The sequence below is a fragment of the Micromys minutus genome, assembly GCF_963924665.1.
Source record: "Micromys minutus genome assembly, chromosome: 14".
Lineage (NCBI taxonomy): Eukaryota > Metazoa > Chordata > Mammalia > Rodentia > Muridae > Micromys > Micromys minutus.
Window position 1 is genome coordinate 22,216,954 of NC_137983.1, and position 19,229 is coordinate 22,236,182.

General features: G+C 42.7%; 1 protein-coding gene across 8 annotated transcripts in view; it reads left to right on the forward strand.

Annotated features, from left to right (window-relative positions):
• Positions 1–1,157: 1,157 nt before the first annotated feature.
• The window catches only part of TENM3 (teneurin transmembrane protein 3), a gene marked incomplete at its 5' end in the record, with an annotated part of 418,659 nt that continues 400,587 nt past the window's right edge, over positions 1,158–19,229 (forward strand). For all 8 annotated transcript variants that reach the window (XM_080928307.1, XM_080928306.1, XM_080928309.1 and 5 more), the window contains one exon: positions 1,158–1,389. In XM_080928307.1, the coding sequence (XP_080784433.1) occupies positions 1,158–1,389 (232 nt within the window). The remainder of the gene's footprint in view (positions 1,390–19,229) is intronic.

The window sequence follows — 19,229 nt, forward strand, 5'->3', positions numbered from 1 at the left end:
TGCAAGCCAGAGCCCGAAGGATCCAGAAGAGAGGACCGGGGGCTAGCCAGGAGGCTGTTTCAAGTCTATTACGGAATCGCTGGGATAAAAAGTAGGCTGAGGAAAACAGGGTTGGGGTGGGTGGGGCAGTAACCCCGAGGACTGAAAGGGCAGGTTGGAAGTGAAGGACAGAGTGAGACCCAACAGAGGACCACACAGTGCTGATTCGCCTTGGGCAGCTCTCCGAAGACCCTGAGCGGAGTCCCCCACAGTCCAGCAAACTCAGGAAAAGGAGCTGCTAAGCTAAGAAACAGTTTGCCCTGCTCCTTCTAAGGGATGCTTGCAATCGGCAGTTAGAGAAAAAAGAAAGTGCGCCCCCCATCAAATTAGCCACTTGAATGGCCTTAAATGTCAGGGTAGCGCTGATTAAATGCACATGCTAGGGAGGGAAATAAATGCGTTTTAGAAGAAGGGGTATGAGAGGGGCTCCGGCTCTCTGAACAGTTCAAGACGTTTAGCTCCTTAACGCATGGAAATTACCCTCTGAAAGCAAAAGTCTTTGTAAAAAAAAAATGAATAAACTATTCAATTCATTTGATGAAGTTCCCGCTGTAAGAATCTCTCCCAATTTGTTCCTATGCTTAAAAGTGGTGAAAAAAGTAATAATAACATTTTTTTTTGAGGGGCGGGACAGTAAGGAAAAGAAAGGCGATTTATTTGCACAAGAAATACATACTATGGGCAAAAAGTTTTCCACTATGGAAAACTCAACAAACTGTTGAAGCCAATTTTTAGCGGGCTTCTATGGTGTCCTTTAAGCTTGAGTTTAAGTTTTATTTTGTATTAATGTGTGTGTGTTTCTTCTGGGTGGGGGAGAGGAATCCTGTGACATGTTTGATATGAATGCCCAGAGCAGAGTGTGTCTCTCACCCGTCGGTATTACAAGACTGTTCACAGAAGAATCTTAGGACTATCGGTTTCGTATTGAAGGTGGGATTCCTGCCAGCAAACTAGCCTCGGCTAAGGCCAGGGAGCGAGGTGTCAAGTCTGCGGATGCGCGTTCGCTGATGTCTTTGCCAACCTTTTCTCTTTGCAGAAAGGCCAGTGAGAGCTGAACTCTGAGTGTTTGAAGTCCTAAGCAGCCGGACCGATGCACACAGAGAAGGAATGAAGGAAGTATGGATGTGAAGGAACGCAGGCCTTACTGCTCCTTGACCAAGAGCAGACGGGAGAAAGAACGGCGCTATACAAACTCGTCGGGGGACAATGAGGAATGCAGGGTCCCCACGCAGAAGTCTTATAGCTCCAGCGAAACCCTGAAAGCTTTTGATCATGATTCTTCACGGCTGCTTTACGGAAACAGAGTAAAGGATCTGGTCCACAGAGAAGCCGACGAGTACGCTAGGCAAGGTAGGTACGCCCTCTACTAGAACAAGGTATACGCGCGTGTTCTTAACTTAGAGGTGCCCCGGGTTTCAGGCCCTAGAGAAAGACATTTTCCTTGTCCTGGCTGCTGGATCTGATTTTGAGATGCCCAACGGGTCACAGATTATACCAAATGGGAGGTAGAAAGCCACCCATGAGATATGGCCTTACAGACCTGGGGACTGACACACATAGAGAATAGTTGGTCAGCTCCACATGAAACACCTGTGACAGGGACAGTTCCGCACATGACCAAAGTTTAAAGTTTTTCTTAGTTGAATGAACACTCACAAACACTGCTTTTAAAATTAGAGCTGATATAAGGAAAGCAGGTATTGAGAGAGGGGGAAAAAAACCTCATAAGAACCTCTTCTCAATAATCTTGAATTCTATCTAGCCCAGCCTTCCAGTGGGATCTTATCTTATGCAAGAAGACTGAGTCACAGAAGGATCCCCCCTCTTTTAATCTCCCATGCAGCCTCATACCTTAACACAGTCTGTTTTCCCACAACGTAATGGTCTGGCCCTTTGCATTTACTTCTTGAACATCTCTATATTCCCTTTTTCTGTCTCCCCGTCTTGCCAGTGAAACAGTGAGTGCTATAACTCTAGTTTGCCACCCTAGAGTAACTTAAAAATGGCTTCTCACAGTGAAGACAATAGATCGTCATAGGGAAGGCATACCTTTAGCTATATATTATTTTGTCCAGTATTGAGATGTGGCTGAAATTTTCCCAGTGAAAAAAATCAAACCCTCTTATATGTGCATTTCAGATTCCATCAGATTAGTGCCCCCTTGGCTAATTTAATTGGAGAAACTAGGAAAAATGGTATTTTAGTAATAAAGGATATATGTGTATACTTCCTATCACCTCCCTGGCAAAGTCACTAAGGACCTGACATTAGGGTGGGAGAAAAAAAACCTAAGGATCTTTACAAAGTGACAGTGCAGGACATCTGTCACTCATGATTCTAAAACTTCCCCATGATTCCTTTCTCCTCGCCATTACCTGAGAAGCCATCGTACAAAAACGGGAGGGTATTCATGTGTCCAAATCAGTTTATATTCTAAAATAAATTCATTTGATTTCCTCAAGAGTCATCCCCCCCCCAAAGGCATGCTCTACTAAATACTGGTGTGAGATTTCATAAAGAGGGGAAAGATAGCTTCTGATTTTTGACTCATCTTGAGGAACATGCAGAACACACATGGCTGTGTGTTCTTGGTAAGTCAAGGAGCAGTCACATGATACATATCCCAGACCCCAGGATGCTAACCCTAAGCTTTCCTTGGCCGAAAGACATTAACAACATACACTTTCCGCCATTTTTAAAAAATAGACCACCACACATGCCATCTGAAACCTACTTGAAGTCTTGCTTCATACATATACGTACACATATATCATACATCATATACATTATACATATACGTACATATTAAAATAACTGTTTGTCGCCATGTTGTGGGAAGAGCAGTTGAACGGCCTTATATTGTTGAGCACTGTTAGGAGACAAGTCAGTCGCACATGTGGCACGAAGCATCCGAGAGGCCCCTCCCCAAGCAAGCATTTCGTTTTGGCAGAGCGGAGGATGCTTAAACAGGTTAAAAATAGCTCACTTGAATTTTCACCTCCTAGGCAGTGCTAATCCAGTGCAGGCTGTTGTTGACGGCATTGGTGACACCATCTGTGGGAACTGCAGAACCAGAGTTCTTAGGGGACTGAGGAGTACCATTACTCAGCCCCGAGCAAGCTGGGGAGCTAGTGAAGGAGAAAGGGAGCCAGGAGCAGATGGGGGCCTCTCATCTGGATCCTGGTGGAGGAATAGGGTGAGGGGCAGGTTATCAACAGAAGAGACAGGAAAAGCCAAAGACCAGTGCTTAGACTTAGTAGGACTCGCTGTTCAGACCCTGAATTAGAATTCATTAGAACAACAGCTCATTCTTGCTAATGTACGCCTGTGTGAACCATGCCCTAAAGTAGTAAGTGTGCTGTGGGTGGTCACCTGATGGAGCCCTACACAATCTCACACACAATGGAGATAGTAAGGCTTAGAGATGCCCAGAGTTGCTCTTTCCCAACCTGGGCAGGGACCTTTGAACCACCAGCCTCTAGTGTTTATCCCCAGAGCTCTGGGCAAATGCCGAAAAAGAAAACAAGAGTAAAAATCACCACTTGCTTTATCGTAGTAGATTTCCCTCAATTTACCATTAAAACAGGATGGTTTAGGTGGTTTTTCTGAGCCATATACAGAAAATAAATATTGATATGATTTTCTGATTTAGATGAAGATTATCACTAGGAAAACCTTATGAACACATACTCCCTCATATTCTCCTTCCTCCCTCCCCCCCCCTCTCCCTCTCCCTTCCTCCTTCCCTCCTTCCCCCTCTCTCCCACTCTGTGTGTATATGCATACCTGTGAACACACACTCTCTCATTCTCTCTCTGTGTGTGAATGTGTGTGTGTGAGTGTGTGTGTGAGTGTGTGTGTGTTTGTGTGTGAGTGTGTTTGTGTGTGTTTTGTACTTGTGAAAGCCAAAGGTTGACATCCAGCCAAGTGCATTTGCCATGGGTGCTAGAGTCTGAACTGAGGCCCTAGTGCTTTCACATCCTGTCCCTGACCCAGACTTCTCTCTCTGTCTTCCTGGCTATGGCTGGATCAGTTAGGTGTAGCAAAGACTCAGATAAGCAAGCCTGCTATCAAATTGTGTTTTTCTTGAGCAAGCACAATGGAAAATCCTCCCAGGCTTTCTTTTGCTTTGAGCCTGACAAATGTCAGTTTTTCCTTCCTGACTATTATGTTGGGAGATTAATTATTTAATTGACAAAATGTGCTCCCTGCCACAGCTCCTGACAACATACACACAATAAAAATGAAAGATGAACAGTATTAACAGTGGCCAGAGATCCTTGAAACAGCTCCAAAGTACCATGCTAATTTAGCTCATCCGCAGACTCTTAACACAGGGGGTTCTTTTGATCCTATGTCCCCCTACCTTAAATGACACTGGGAAATTCTGTGTCACCTGCAGGAAGGAATAAGTAGAGACCCCGTTGATACAATTACATGGGGACCTCAAATGGAGAAATCTAGGGTTTTTATTTTTATCAACAGATTTTTTTTTTCTGGCCTGTCATCACTCCTGATTTTAATCAGATTTTTTATTGGCTTCACTGACTGGCAGGTGACTCCCGTTAATTACATGTTATATTTAGATCCTGTAAAGCTGGGATGGTTTTGTGTCACAAGTCATGGGCAAGTGGACAGGATTTCACACAGATATCTCTCTCTCTCTCTCTCTCTCTCTCTCTCTCTCTCTCTCTCTCTCCCTCCCTCCCTCCCTCCCTCCCTCCCTCCCTCCCTTTTTCCTCTCTCTATCAACATCCCCCATTTCTCCTTCTCTCTCTCCCTCATTTACTTCAATCTCTCCCCCTCCCTGCCTCTTCCTCTCTATTCCTTTAAATCTCCCGAGGGTTTTTTTGGGGGGTGGTTACAACAGAAAGAATTTGTCTTTCTGCAGCTCTACTGTCTGTAGGACTGAGGGGTTGGGGTAACAGTGACGCACGCTCTACATTCTTAGATACCACTTTCTTTTTTTCTTCTTTGAAGAGAATTTATCTCATCGGGTCAGAGACGCACCTCTCACAAAACAGCTCCCTCCCATCAGCCCACAGTCTTGAAGAAGGAATAAAATAAAGTGATTTATTTCCCCCATGATAAAGGTGTCTGTGCTGTGTGCATATATGCCTCTGGTACTCCTGACTAGACCGAAACAGACACCAACTCCAACGTGGAATATTGTTTCTAGGGTTGAAATTTGAGAGGCACTTTCTCTAAGATTAAGAAAACTTTGGTTCTCTGACCCCTAAATCTACAAAGATCCTCACCACCCTCACCCAAAAAGAGTCCAAAACCTAAGTGTCAAATGTAGTCCTCCGCACGAGTGTTGTGAACTTTAGAATTTTACAACACACACAGGCCAAAGTTACTGCATGGTTTTAATCTCTAGAATGGCCACGGAGAGGAAGGTTGTCAGCATCGGCACCCTATCTGTTCTGATGCATCACTGAAATCAAAATGGGAACTCCGTGAAGGAGGGGAACGAAAGGGCGAGGCAGATGGACGGTAGGTTCTGAGTGGGTGCTTAGTGTGACTCGGCTCAGGTTGTCCCAGCTGTGTGGCTCCGCCCTCAGAAATGCGTCCCTTTGGGACTTGCTTTCTCTTCACTCTTATCATAATATGGTTCCCAGGACCCCTGCTCTCACAAACGTGCAGCCTTAGCTCAACCATGGTTAGTCAGTTGCTGTGTGCTTTGGGGAGTTCCACTGGTGAGAGGTGAAAAAGAGAAGGAAAGAGAAAGGTATGCCAGGTGGCTCCTGCCTAAGCTAAGGTTCCCTCTGTACTGCCGGGACTAAAATTAGCATGGTCGGCAAGCGCTAGGCCACCTAGGCTACCTCATCTTTTATGTATAATTCTGCCCCTAGTCAAACAAGAAACAAAAGAACACTACAAGAATAGTCGGGCTCCCTCTAAATATGTGCCCAGGACTCTGGCACAATAGTGGCTTGAATGATTTCCTTCCCACCACCACCACCACCACCACCACCCTAAGTGATGGTCACTGATCCACAGGGTCAATGGGACGACAAAACTCTTAGGGTTCCGAAGGACTGGGTGAAGGCAGGGACTCTTTATCTGTGCCACATGAGAGTTCAGAATGGGCAAAGACCAGAAAGAATGCTGCTGTAGTTTGGGGGTTCCAGACAGAGGCTGGTCTGCCTCTGAAATCAAACCTACCTAAAAGAATGTCTGCTCACAAGGACACCTGCCTTCTTGTCCCTTCATGGAGGAGGGGAGCCTAAGCCGATTTCTCTCTCCACTCTTGGTAGTACAGGAATTCCAGTACAGAAATTTGCTTTGGAGAACAGAAAGTTCTGTTCTTAGCACATAGTAGGACTTCCTGAGGTTTCTCACAGGACCCAAGAAAACAGCTTAGTTAATGCTGCTCAGCGAGCAGTGAGCAGGATAAGAGGTCAAAAAAAGGGGAAAAAAAAAAAAAAAAAAAAGGAAGGCTTCCGAGGAAAAAGTGTGGTGGAGATAAGAGAGTAAGAGAGGTTGATTTCAACTCAAGTCGGAGGCTATGGGGACTGAGAGGTGACTCATCATGGAGAACTTGTACTATGCTTGCAGTGGGTCTGAGTTTCATTCCCAGCACCCACACTGGGTGGCTTACAACCGCAGGTAACTCCACCTCCAGGGGGATCCCACGCCTCTGGTTTCCCTGGACACCTGAACTCACATGCAACATACCAACACACAGACTCACACACATGTACACATACACACATATACACATGCATGATTAACTGTATGTAATGAGAAACACCTACAGAAACCTGTAACAGTAAAATGAGAACCAATGAAAGCAATGGCAGTCAAGTACTAGAGGGGAAATAACCCACATAAACATAATCAGCCCACAACGAAACTAGCCGGGGGATATGGCACGGTAGGAGAACATATGCATTGGCCCTGAATTTAATTCTCAATACCCAACCTAAAATATAAAGAGGTAAGATAAAATTTGTTGAAGACTATTGTCTTATTTCAGATCCAAACTTATGATTTTAAATGACAGAGAAAACAGAAAACAAAATTCAAATAGACACACATGTAAACCAGACACACCACTCACACACATCACACACACACACACACACACAACACATACACATACCACAAACACACACACATATATAACATACATACACACCACACCATACACACACATACACATACCAGACATACACCACACACAAATGCACTCACACAGATATACACAATATACACATACATACCACTCACACATGTTACATGAAAAACACATGTGGCACACATATAGGATACATATGGACTACACACAAGCACAGCCAGCAAAAATAAAAAAGCTTTATCTTTAAAAATACTTTATTATTTTCCAGGAAGACCAAAACAATCAAATTTTCTTCTTATTTACTGAAATAAGATTGAATGAATTTATAATGTGCAAAGTAGAAATTACAAAAAAAAACGAACTAATGCTTTATGGAATAAATGACAACCCTGGGGTCCTGTACAATTGTTGATAATGTGGAAAAGGATGGTTTTCTCACCCATCACTAAGTTTGTGACCATGGCTGTTCTTAAAAACCAAAACAAAAAAACTGACCAAGTAAAGAAGAGTATGCACATGTATTATGTGTCGTGGGAACTTAGAGAAATGAGAATTCAGAACACAGATGAATGTGTGTGCAGCTATGCTTAGATCTGACAAAGATGTAGATAAGGTTGGAGAAGTGTGGGCCGATAAGCTATTACCCGAAACTGATATAGAAATTAAAAAAAAAAAAAATCAAAACCTCTAGCTCAGTGTCTTGAAGTTCTGGCACTTTGAATCCACAGAACACACCGTGAACAGTGAACAAACCACTAGGAGAATGGGCACATGCATGTGCATCGACACGGCAGCACGGTAGTCAGTCGCATGTGGGTTGAGGGGCCAGAGAGTCCTCAGTGTTTTCTAGGCGTCAGAAGAGAGGGAGCACAGCATCTTGGTGCCTTGGGGAGCAGGGCTATGCCTTGGTGACCTGCTTCATGGAAGTGGGCTACGGGGAGAGTGGCAGCTTTTTACCAGAGATTCAGAGCAACAGATGCTCTCTGGGGTCCCAGAGGTCTAGGCTTCACGATGCTTCTCGATATAACTAAAGAGAAAAAGGCTTTTAATTGACGCCCACACTAGGAAGAATATGGAAAAGGAGGGTTCTGATAAAGCCCTAAGTCCCTCTTTGGGGAACTGACATGAGCTTACGTTTTAAAAGGAGAAAGAGTTATTTGAGGGGACCCAGAAGGATGCTGAAGTGAGTAGTGCTGGTCTGGCTGTGGTCTGGTTGATCGCTGACTTTGTTCTAGTTCAACAAGGTGTTCCAAAGACGTTCTTTGCTTGACTGGACATCCTGTTTCTCAGGAGATCAACTCAACTCCATGTTACAGCCTTGTCATCCATCGTAGATAATTGCCCTCACTTGGTGAGGGGGATCTCTCCCTCTAGGCTCTGCTGTTCCTGGATTCCACTGCGGTGTCAGGACAGTGATTGTGTCTGGGATCTCTCTCTCTCTGGCAGCCTGCTCTTTATCTGGTCTTTGTGATGTTCATTAAAAGATTCAGATGAGACAGAGGGCATCCTAGGAGATAGAGTTTGTAGCAGGAAAGCATAAGGCACTCTTAAACGTTAAGAGTGGCCAGGAGCCAAGGAGATCATTGAGGAAGGTACTCTCATGGGGTGAGCATGGCCAAAACCCACAGGGACCTTGCTGAGCAGGGGGTAAGGGTGGGAGGGTGGATAGGGACAGTCTCCTGAGGTGAATGGACAACAGCCAAGGGCAGCACTATGCTGACTTACATTTTTAGGCAGACGTCATGTGATTTCTCAAACTGTTAAGCAGACAGCTTTCTGGGAGGGCATTTTCCTGGCCAGAGGATTAACAGGCACGTTTGGATTAGATCTTAAGGGAGAGGGCCACAGAACTTAAGTATTCCGTGTCAGGGTCTCTTGCTAGATAGTAATCTTCTCTTCTTCATGACCCAAGGCTAGAGCTACAACCCAGACCTTATGCTTTTTAAAGTCTTTTTTTTTTTTTAAATCAAAGTCCTTCCCTTTTTGTTCCTAGTTTAACAAAGAACTATACATTTTAGTGGAAGAGTTCATCCTCCAAGACCTTCCCAGTCATTGATATCTGCCTAGTTTAGGTTTTCCGGAGAACTAGACTTAGACATAGGAAAAGACGGCAGTCGAACAGGCCTGGGGTACGCTTTCTTATCTTTGTGCCTTCAGCCTGGAGGGAAGGAGATAGGCCAGGGCTCATTACCTCCTAGGGAGACAATCCTTGAGCGATTAACAGGACTATGTGGAGAGATAATCAGGTGCCCAAAGTAGAGGATACGCATCCAAAATGAAGATGGTAGGCTTCCACCCTGTTTTGAGTTACTGGCTCAAGTCAAGAGTAAATGTTCTCATGAAAACACAGTTTGTAGCTGCATATCCTAACCCATTCCACCCTTTCCCAAAATGCCAAAGGGCCGTATCCAGGACAGCAAGCACATCCTGAGTCATCGTGAGTATTGGCCAGATGTGGTGGCTCAATGCCTGTAATTCCAGCTCTCGGGACGCTGAAGTGAGAGGGACACTAAGGCCATTAAAGCTAACTTGGGCTGCATGTCATTTGTCTGTCAGGGAAAAAGATACATATTTAAGGGCAGGTAAAGACTGAGAGGCTGTATCAACACTGTGGGCCATAGTTTTCAGAAGAGACAGCAGATCGAGGGACGAGGAAGGGACAAGAGGATGGTGAAAGCTCACATGGTGATCACAGGCAATGAAGAAGATGGGGACCAGATTCCAGGAAGAAGAGGCTGAAGCTGAAGGTGTTTGAGAAGCTCCGTGAACTCCAATGGATGTGGGGAAGCAGGGCGGCAAGCCAAAGAGTTCCAAAATCACGTCTCATCTGAAGGGAAGGAGGGAACCCCTTAAGAAACAGAGCTTTCTCTAAGCGAAATAATTACTATCTTGCGTTCATGTAATAATGAAAAATATGCATTTGAATATGAATCCCAGGGAAGGAAGGTGATCATTAAGGAGATGAGAAAGTACAATAGACCTACCTAATTAGCAGGGGAAAAGGGGAAGGAACAGCAATCTGGCCAAATTAGCAAAAACAGCTCCCAGGAAAAGGAGGAAACAGGGAAAGTCATGAATAGTCATGAAGTAAGATGGAAGGAGTCATGTCTGTAGCACACATTGTATGAAATAGAAACATTCAGAACCCTGACATAAGCTATTCACCCGGCTCATAAACATTACTGGTATTCACAAGGAACACGCTAAAAATGCTTTTCTGAAAAGCTTGAAAAATAAAGAGATGCCAGGTAAATGCGGCCAATAAGCGAAGTAAGGGTGGCTTTATTAATATCCATGAAGACAGGAGGTATTATTAAAAAATTTTAATAGGAAGGGGGGAGTCCTGAGATAGAACCTGTGTGAGGCACAGAGATTCAAAAGACAGTGTGTTGAGGAGGCACACACTCTGCTACTGGGTCCATTAAAGGGGTGCTGGTTAACGCTTAGTATTGGGAAAAAGAAACACTGCTAAAACACACTTATAATGTGACATTTCAGATTAGTTTCTTCAGAATCAGCCAGACCTAAGATGGAAAGTAAGAATGCCAGCTGATTGAGGGTGTGTGTGGGTTACCCTCGAACTCAGGAAGCTGAGCCAGGCCGAACATGAGTCTTTGTGCAGTCTGGATTACAAAGCACGGAGTGAGACCTTCCTCGTTATCTACATTTCTGTATGTGTACAGAGCTCACAGTGCCAAATAGAAAGGATCCAGGTACAGTATTATGAAATCGTTTCAGAAGCCAATTAGCTATATGACCACAAAAGCAAAACAATATAGTTGTATGACGTTTTCTATTCAAAATATGATCACAAACGGCAGTAAAGTTAAAAGGAAATGCTTTTCACCCCATGGATTACTGTGTCCGTTCATTGTGACAAGAAACAATGGAAAATAAGAATAAAGTTGTATTTCTAAAATTTATAGAAGATGGTAAAAGCCACAATTTTATATAAATTACAATAAATATATATTGTAAAAAATACAAGGAGGGAATTTATCAAACATCTTAAGAAATGAGAACTTATCAGGAAATAAGTGTTAGGTGAGCAATATAAAACTAGAATTAAAAACAAAAATGTTGTTTCTTTAAAATGACAAGGGAGGGGCATGGTGGTGCAGGCTGCCTTCCTACTTAGAGACTGAGGCAGGAGGATTACATGTTCAAGACCCTGCTTCCAAATTAAAAGGGAAAAAAAGGAGACGTGTAATTGCCTAGAATGTGTGAGTCTCTGGGTTCAGTCTCTATCTGTCCAGAAACACATAATAAAGACTTCGAAATGAAAAGGCTCCAGGCTAAGGACCCGGAACAAAAATAAGGAGACATGATAGAGTTTATCAATGGAAACTCCAGAGGAGTTTATTGATTCTCAGAAATGATGATAAGTCCAGATTGTTTCAGAATGTGAAGAAAGACTTGTTTAAAAACTAGCCTTGAGTACATTAAATCCAGAGTTTCAAAAGCTGCCTGGCACTGCCCTCTTCAAGTGAGGCAGGTCAAAGGTCAAGGTTGCAGCTAGCATAACCTTGACACTACCAGAGAAAGCTGTGCAGTTTCTTAGCTCTGTGTAAAGCTTTAAATGACTTTCTTCATATCAAAACGCACAAATGTACAAAAAATAAGAATCCAGCAGATCAAATTAATAACCAAGTGTTTATTAATCAAATAGAAAATGCAAGTTCTTTTCAATTAGAAAGTCTGCTAACATAATAAGGTTAATAAATCAAAATTAAAAATAACCATGATCTTTATTAATAGATGATGGGAAAGTTTTAGATAAAATTACAAAGCTATTCTTTAAAAAATAAATAAATAAAGCTTACTAAATTGAAAACAAAAATATTTATACAGATACATCATGTTTAAGATGATCTTTGAAACATTAACACAGCACTCTAGATAGTGAGATGCTAGGCTCTTTCACTTAAAATAGGTAGCAATTCACCTAATCCCATGATTGCTAATCAAAATTATTTTGATTTTTTGGGGGGTATCTGAAATAAGAGAAGAAAAGCAGTGGATATATATTTTGGGTTTTCCATGCACACAAAGCCATACGTCTGTAGAGAGCAAAGATAGGAAAAGAGAGAGAACAAAGATAGAATCTGAGGTGCACTTTGGCATGTAAATGAATGCAAGATTAATATATAGACAACACAGGCATTATGATACGAAAGTTAGAAGCATAGGCTTCCGATCCGGGGAGCATATGGTAGAATCTCAGCCTGGCCATCCTTACCTGTGTGGCAATTTTTATCTTAGCTATATAGCTTGCTTGGAGTAACTACTTAATTTTCTTCTACTTCGATCCTCTTTCTTCTGTGTTCTGTCTGTTGTACCTTTGTTTTCAAAAACAACTTTCACCACAGACTCCAAGCTAATCTTGAACTCAGTATATGGGCCATGTTGACCTTGAACTCACAGCCCTAGGTCAGCCTCTAAAGTTCAGGGATGAATAGGCATCTTCTTACACGTAGATTTTAGCGGCAACTGCAAATACGTAGACCACCTAAAACAATGTCTGCTGTATATTGTTTACTGTTATTATTGAGCTATTGTAATGATTGTTAAGTGATAATCAGCTACATCTGGAAGTAAGGACGGCGCTGGCCTCATGGCAGCCAGCACTGTAGGACACTTGGGAACAATTGTATCTGAATGACTCAGAACTTGATGTGTACGGCAAAGTAAGAGCTAGGTGACCAGGAGGAGAGTGATCTGGGGATGAGGAGCTGTCAATGGGGGGGAGTAACTAGTTTCCACTGAATGATAGTTACATCCATTGAATGATAGTTACCCCAGTGAGTTTGCACTACTTTAAATTCGAGTAAGTGATGCTTAAAATTCATCTGGAAGAGTGAGTACTGAGATTGAAGTGCCCTTGTGTATACCATCTAATGTCGTAGTAAGAGGTGTCTCACATCTATATGTTGCTGGGATAAATACCAAGTAGACCAGTGTAGTAGAATTACATTATCGAAATAGACCCTAGTATGTATGAAAACTTAACACAAACAAAAAATAATTCTAATTCAGGGGGATTTGATAAATGGTGCTGGCACAACTGGTTATCCATCTGGAAGAATATAAAATTGGACCCATATCTCTCAACATAGTCAAAAATAAATTAGGATGGATTAGAAACAAACGTGGCGGCGGGGAGGGGTGGAGTGCAGTAAGAATCCTAGAAGCTAATTTGTGAGTGAGGGTAACATATGGATGGCTTGGGCCATGGGTAGGAGCAAGTTTCAGGTACAGAGGCTTAAATGCCTAAAAGAATTATTTTCTCACACGTAATAAGAAAGGCAAATGGTCCAAGAATCAAAACTGCCACCCAGGAGCCCAGGATGCCACCATTGTTTCTGCCACTCTTAGCACCTCTGTGCTCCTGATGCAGTGGCAGCAAGTGCAAAGGGGTGTGGCTTGTTCTGCACATTGAATGGCTCCTCTTCACTCCCCCGAGAGAGACTTCTAGCAACTCCTGTATTCAGAACTCTGATATGCCGCTCTTCTTAGCTTCAGGAAAAGAAGAAACACGAACCATGTTTACCCCACAGTTGTAACAGCGGTGGTCAGGAGAAACGGATTGTGGATCCATAGAGCCTCTTCCAAGGACCGAGTGTATGCCCCCTAATTAGAGGGGACTCCTTCAGTGGGAACAGAAATCCCAGAAGGAAAATGTGCTTAAATAATGGCATTTATTTAAAACCATTTGCATATCAACTACAATACCCCCAAATAGAGTCACAATAATAAAGAAGATATACTTTGGACTTGTGAACATAAAGAAGATATGTATAGTAGGGTTGGCGACATGACTCAGCGTGGCGAACACTTGTTCTTACAGAGGACCTGGGTTCAGTTCCCAGCACTCCCATGATAACTCTGAACTAACTATATCTCTAGTGCCCTCTTCCTACCTCAGGAAACACCAGGCAAGCAGTGTACAGATATGCATGTAGACAAAGCACTTTGGCTCATTAAAAATAAGTATGAATCTTCAAAAAAATATGTGTATAAGTGAGTGATTTCTGAAAATTGAAGACAGATATCAGTTTTGGGGGGAAATTGGCATGAATACCCTGTTCAGAGAGCAAGGCGTCAGATGGTCCAGAAACATAAGAAGACAGGTAAGCTGGTTTTCTTCTAATTCTAGAAAAGACAGTAGCTGATTCTATGTATCTGTTCTCAGACTCCAGCCTTCATGACTCCATTGTCTTTCAAATGCATTTAGGTCACGTGTAGCCAAGGACTCGTCAGTGAATACTCAGGCGATATCTTGTTAGGGTTTTACTGCAGTGAACAGACACCATGACCAAAGCAACTCATAAAAATAACATTTAATTGGGGCTGGCTTGCAGGTTCAGAGGTTCAGTCCATTATCATCAAGGCAGGAACATGGAAGCATCCAGGCAGGCATGGTGCAGAAGGAGCTGAGAATTCTACATCTTCATCTGAAGGCTGCTAAGATAATACTGACTTACAGGCAGCTAAGATGAGGGTTTTAACCCCATGCCCACATTGACACACCTATTCCAGCAGGTCCACACCCTCTAAAAGTGCCACTCCCTGGGCTAGGCATATACAAACCATCACACAGGACTTCTTCCAAGCATAGCCAGCAAATAACTCACAGAAGAGTCTCCTAGAAGAAGTGTCTCCTTGGCTGAAATTAAGAGCTCAAGATTCCTAAGAGGCATCTTGGGTCTGGGGTGCTGATAGGGTTTTTCACAAACACACAACTTGCTGAGCATCCTGTTCTACCCTGACATCCTACATGCTGTTTTCACAGGTGAACATAGGCAGTCTTCATTAGTTTGGCATACAATTTGTTCCTAAAGTAGGGACTTCCTTTATGCTTACAAAGTGAAGACTTAGGAAGAAGCAGAAAGCAACAATACTAACAAAGAAGCCACTCACATGGGGCTGTCCAAAACTTTATTCAAAGTTACATATAAAAGAATATGAAATCCATACAATAAATTTTTACTTATGGAATCCCCAGTGGCAACATTGGGATTTTGAGAATCCCTGGGAGAAAGAGGAGACAAAATATTGACACCAGCTGTATTAATTGTGTGGGTCATTGAGGGGAATGGTTCCAATTTTAAATCACCAAAGGCCAAAGGCAGAAAATAATCTCTGCTTTGGAAGCCCAGCATGTTTGCCTTTCAGTCTGAGGGTAGGAGACAAAAAGCACCTCCAGGTCAGCCAGACCCAGAGCTAACCCAAGTCTTTGTTTTCCAGCAGGAGCAAGCACAAAGATGATACACGCATGCACATGTACATACCCACGCACACACATATGAGCACACATCTCTCTCACTTCCTTTCCTCCCTTATGTCTACCTGTGTTTTTGAGACAAGGTTCCACACAGTAGCCTGGACTGTCCTGGAGTTTATTGCAGCTCAGGCTGGCCTGTGACCCAGAGCAATCCTCTAGCTTCACCCTCTCAAGTACTAGAGCCCCAGACGTTCATGGGCAAGCCTGGCTTGTGCTAGCTCTTTAGATTTAGCCTGAAGATGAAACATAAGCCAGTCTCTGGTGCTAAAGGAAACTTGAACACTTGTTTTTCTCCATTTGCTTCTGTGTTGTTCTCAGTGTTGGACCAAGCTCCATTGTCGGCCCTTTTTATGTCTCTACACAGACATTCACGGCTGAGAGAGCATTACCATTCACTGCATCTTTCCAATAGGTGAGGAAATCCGAGACCCAGACTTGTTACAGTGCTCAAACAAACAAGAGCTGCTGCGTTCTGGGGATAAGTAGGGTGATTTCAAACCACTTTTCTTGTCTGCTCTTTCTTTGTAATTTCCAGTACAAAACTAGACGAGTTCTGGGATATATTAGAATAAACAAAAATTGCTTAAGTTACCAAAAGACTAAATATACAAGAACTCTTCGTGAATTAGACTTCATCATAATTAAATATTTCTGCTTACAAAAATACCATTAAGAAAATGAAAATGTAAGCTAGAAACAATGAAAAACTCTCTCTCTGTCTCTCTGTCTCTCTGTCTCTCTCTCTCTCTCTCTCTCTCTGTGTGTGTGTGTGTGTGTGTGTGTGTATTAAGGACTCATATATAGAATACATGAAGAGTGCCTGCAAATCATTTTTAAGAAAATTTCTAAAAGAAATGTTACCTAAAATGTTCCTAAGATGCTGAATATGCATGAGAGGAGGAGCTAAGCATCTTTAGCCACCAGAGACATGACGGTTACAGGTACCATAGCGTAGTCCGGCTCATCCACTAGAGCTGTGGAACAATTCTGGTGGTGGTAGGTATTCAGTCGTTCTTAAACTTGGGAAGTGGGAAAAAGATGATCAAAAACTCCAGGATACACAAGGAGAACCGGTGTCGCAAACAAACAAACACACAAATAGTCTGGCAGGAAGTCTCCATAAGCCACATAGGTTAAGGGAATTTGCTGCCAAGCTTGATGAATAAACAGAGTTCGGTCCCATCTCCCAGTTGTGGAGGAGAGAACCAGGCCCTCTGACACGTGAGCTGTGTCGTGCTTGTGCCTAGCTATGCACACGCACACTTAAGTAACTGCAACACACTGTGACTGCTTAGAAGGGAAATTATTGGCAGTATCACGTAAGGGTGGAACAATGTGGCTCTCAGACATCGCTGTTGGGAAAGTGAAATGGAAGTTGGTCACAGCCACTTTGGGAACTGGCAATTTCCTGCAGGCAGTTAAAAATGCCACCGTCACCACCACCACCGCTACCTCCATGATCCAGGAATCCGTCTCCCGAGCATTTACCTGAAACAAATGAAAACCTGTGTTTGTAGCCGCCATGTTTATTACGGGCCCGGAGGAAGAGGACCAGGTAAACGAATGCAGCCAAGTGCGGTGTATTCATTCAGTCCAACGTGTCCTGACAGTTCCAAAGAGTGGTGTGCGACATGCGACAACACAGAAGGATTTCAGAAACATTCTACTAATCCCAAGGATCCAGAATCCATGCCACATGGCCCCGGTAGCATGGTTAGAGGGCAGACAGGAATGATTTGTAAGAGGCAGGAGAGTGCTTGTTTGTTAGTGCCTGACAGGTATGGAAGAGCTTGGTGGAGTCAGGGCAGAGGTGCCATATCTGATTCGGGCTTGTGATGGCGGCCTTGTCTTACAGCGCATTCAAAGTCTGCTTTGGGTTGAGGAGTTTGACTGTACATGAAAGTTTCTTAAACAGTAATCTCAAAACCAAAATAGACATGGCCAAACATGAGTAATTGGATGTGGCACATTGGGGGTTTTCCTCTCATCCAGGGTCGGGTGGGGTGAGGTGCCATTTGGTCCCACATGAAGTCACACGGTCTCCACTGAGCTATAACAACGATCGTCTCTAAAATAGGACCTCAGATACTGTTGCCCTGTAACACCCTGTTGTGTAAAATCATTACAATATGCACATTACAATAATAGAACACATCACACATCCCCAATTAGGCTTCGAGAATTAAGAGATGGTACATCAATGGGAACTTGCCTTTCAAATATTCCTTCAGTTTCCAAATAAAAAAATCTTTTAAGAACTTAGAAATTCTTAGCTGACCATTACAATATTACCAGAATAATAAATAATGTTGAAGTGCTTCTGTATGGTGTATGAACCAGATAGATGAAAAGAATTGCATTCATATTTCTTAAAATGTAGGACAGGAAGGTTATACATATAATTTTAGAATATCACAAATAGCATTGTGCAGATATAAAAATAGTATTAACATCTCCTTTGGTTAAAATACTAATTATGTGGGGCTGCCAAGATGGCTCAGTGGGTTAAAGGCACTTGCTGCCAAGTCTGAATATGTAAGTTTGATCATGGTGGAGAGAGAGAGCTGACATTTGTAAACTGTCTTTGGACCTCCACATGCACGCTCTGTTCTCACGCTGTGATGTGCATGCACTTTCGTGTACACTCGAGTGCGAAGTTACACAGACCAATAAGTAAGTTAGTCATAACACCTGCGTGACTCTGCATTGTTTTTACTCTGGCTTTGGGGATGAAATGGAACTAAATGTTTCTCTTGTTCTTCTTACTTATATTTTATTTATTTGTATAATTTTAGAGTATGAAAATATAGTAAGCCTTCAGACATGTTGCCAATTGTCAGAGAAAGATTCAAGAGCCAAGAGGAAAATGCTTTTAATTTTAAAGACTGAAATTTGGTTTAGTCTTGGATGCCATTATAATGAATAATGGGAACAGATTGTAGACTTCAAAAGAAATATGAGCATATAGTCTTACCATTTAGCACTTAATGCCTCTAGGAATTTCCAGTTAGACTCCAAACTTTTCATTTTCCAAGTGCTCTCCCTCACCTCTGTCATCCTGAAAAAATGAAAGGAATTCCAGGCCCTGTCTCCTGGTTTCTGTTATACCAGGGCTGAAGAAACTTTGCTTTTGTGTGTACGTATATCTCAAAAATTGGGTTTTATAAAAAGAAACCCAAATTAAAAAAAAAAAAAAAAAAAAAAAAAAAAAAAAAACCTGAGGCGTTCATCAGATCCACTGGGCTAATTACTGCAACTCCAAAGTTTATTACTTTTAAATATTAACTGCTTGAAATGATTCATTTGGAGATCAAATGATTAATCCCTCTCTGTTGCTGTAAATGTCAGTGGAGGGATTAAAGGATTTAGATGGTCATGTTTACTCAACCTTAAATTTCTCTACTAAAGACAGGAGTTAAGTAGCCCTGGTTTATCACTATTTCTTGTTAGTGTTTCCTTCTCAGCTGCTTCCTTTAGCTCCCCTACCTAACTGATGTTTAACTGTTTTTTGGCTAAGTAGGCAAGCTCTTCTTTCAGGCTTGCCGGTCAAGCCGCTTTGTAGATTACCTACCAGAAGGTGCGAGTAGATAGAAGTAGCTTACAGCCCTCCTCAGGACACAGTGGGAGTAATCCTTCCTCCTGCCTTGGCCTTTATGGGTCTGATGTCTCGAGCCCACAGCTTACTGCTAAACTTGTATCCGGTTCCTTGCTATGTTGCCAATTTTGGATACACATTGTAAAGCACTGTGGGGCCCAATTCAGTCCCAATTATTAAACACCTGCTGCTTGTGCCAAACCATAGGCATCTTGAGACTAGCACCT